Source organism: Hylobates moloch, unplaced genomic scaffold, assembly GCF_009828535.3.
Source record: "Hylobates moloch isolate HMO894 unplaced genomic scaffold, HMol_V3 SCAFFOLD_5742, whole genome shotgun sequence".
Taxonomy (NCBI): Eukaryota; Metazoa; Chordata; class Mammalia; order Primates; family Hylobatidae; genus Hylobates; species Hylobates moloch.
The window spans coordinates 2,211-4,391 of record NW_026658017.1 but is presented as its reverse complement, the minus strand read 5'-3'; the positions used below and the strand labels follow the sequence as shown (position 1 = coordinate 4,391).

The 2,181-nt window shown below is 67.7% G+C and overlaps 1 protein-coding gene across 1 annotated transcript; it reads right to left on the bottom strand.

Moving 5' to 3' along the window:
* Positions 1 to 593: 593 nt before the first annotated feature.
* On the bottom strand, positions 594 to 1,979 carry LOC116465506 (double homeobox protein 4-like protein 4; the record flags this gene model as incomplete). Its single annotated transcript, XM_032148549.1, is given in 2 exon segments — positions 594 to 690; positions 805 to 1,979. Coding segments are annotated over 2 exon segments (1,215 nt in total), but the record flags the coding sequence as incomplete, so codon positions are not given.
* Between the last annotated feature and the right edge of the window lie 202 nt (positions 1,980 to 2,181).

The window sequence follows — 2,181 nt, the reverse complement described above, 5'->3', positions numbered from 1 at the left end:
GAGACCGCTTTTTCTCTCTGCCTTCCTCCCTCTGTCCCGTGCACCCTCCCGCCCTCCCTCTGTCCGTCGGTCGCTCTGTTGTCATTCCCTCCGTTCCTCACTGCCTCCCTCTCTCGGTCCGTTCCTCCCTCCCTCCCTTCCAACGTCCCTCCGCCCATCCTTCCATCCCTGTAAGTCTCCCGTTCCTCTCTCCATCTGTACCTGCCTTCCCTCCGGCCTGGAAGGGTCAGCATCCCCGGTGTGCCTAGGGTCTGTGGTCTGCGTTTAGCCGCCAGGCGCTCCATGGTGGCAGCTGGGAGGCTGCAGAGGCACGTCTTGGCGAGCGACGGCGGAGCGGAGGCGCAGCGGGGACGAGCCCCGGGAGGGAGAGAAGGCCTGGACGCTGCCCGGTCCCGGTGTTTCGCGGGACGAGGGTCTCCACCCAGCCCTTGGGAGGACGCATATTGCCGGGGTTGGGGCGATGTGTAGCTGGTGATCAGGCGGTGGTGGGGTGGCGGTAAGGCAAGAGAGCTCTGCCCGGGTTGCTCCCAGAGGAGGCCAGGTGGCTACCCACAAACCCGCGAGTGCGCGGTGGACGGCCCACCTGCTGGTACCTGGGTCGGCTCCGGCTCCGGGATACCCGGGATACCTGGGACGCCCGGGAAAGAATGGCAGTTCTCCGTTGTGTGGAGTCTCTCTCCGGGCCCAGACCTAGAAGGCAGCAATCCCAGGCGGGTCAGCCCGGAGGGAAGACACGCCCCTCCTTCCCCAGCCCAGGGTTCCCCTGAGATAGAGGCCACTGCCCTGCCCCTACCCCGTCCCCACCCCACGTCGTAAAGCTCCGCCAGCAGAGCCCGGTATTCTTCCTCGCTGAGGGGTGGATCCAGCCAGGCGGGGTTTTCCAAGTCCTTCAGCTCCCCCGGGGCCTCGGTTTCTAGGAAATGTTGCGCCTGCTGCAGAAACTCTGGGCAAGCCAGGAGCTCATCCAGCAGCAGGCCGGTGGGGAGTGCAGAGCAGCGCCCGGGCTCCTGGGGCGGTGGGGAGGGCGCCCGGACGGCTTGCATCTGCTCCGGCCGCGCGGAGCACTCCTGAGGCGCGGGCTGGGCAGGTGGAGCTGCCCCGGCTAGAGGTTCCCACGCCACCCCGGCCACCTGGGGCCCCTGGCCCCAGCCCCACCACGGACTGCCCTGGGACGTGGGTGGCGCAAGCACACCTCGGCCCTGTGGCCCAGCTTGAGAGGGGCCTGGCTGTCCCGCCGCGCCAGGCCCCGGCAGGCGGTCGCGCTGCTGGTCCCTGTCCTCCGGGCATTTGCTCGGGGGTTGCGGAGGCCACTGAGGCATCTGAGTGTGGGAGAGCGCCCATTCCGTGGGAGCCAGGGCGGCGTAGGTGAAATTCCCACCTGCCGGGGCGACCGACTAGGGAGCAGGGTGACACCCGCCGGGGGCCGCGTTGCACAGGCCACCTGTGTGCGCCAGTGCCCTGCCACCCTGTATCGGGTGCCTGGCCCTTCGGTTCTGAAAACAGATTTGAATCCTGGACTCCGGGAGGCCCATCTCTCTGGCCAGTCCTTCCCTGGTGGCGATGCCAGGAAAACGATCCTTCTCAAAGTCTCGGACCAGCAGGGCGGTCTGGGCTGGGATGACGGGGGTTTGCTTTCGCCTGCCTTCTTGCGGGCTGCGTCTCCCCGGCCAGGGCCGAGATTCCCGCCGGTGCTGCCTCAGCAGGCGTGACCTCTCATTCTGAAACCAAATCTGGACCCTGGGCTCCGGAACGCTGATGGTCTGGGCCAGCCGTTCTCTGGTGGCGATGCCGGGGTACGGGTTCCGCTCAAAGCAGGCTCGCAGGGCCTCGCTTTGGCTCGGGGTCCAGACGAATCTCCTGCGCCGTCCTCGTCCTCGGGCTTCCACGGGGAGGGTGCTGTCCGAAGGTGTCGTGAGAGCCATCGCGGGGATCCCCGGCCGGAATTTCACGGATGGACGCGGGTAGAGAGAGGGCGGAGGGCTCCCCTACTCCCCAGCTGGACTACGCACTGCGTTCAGGTCCAGCCGGGAGGCCGGCGCAGACAGATAGCGGCTCTTATGAGGGCCCACAGGCAGGCGGACTTCACCCCTTCTTGCCTGCCGCTGAGCCCTGGGACAGTCCGCCCTCGCCCTCTGAGGGGCCCCAGGGCATTGAGGCCTGGGGCGTGGTCTGGTGGGTTGT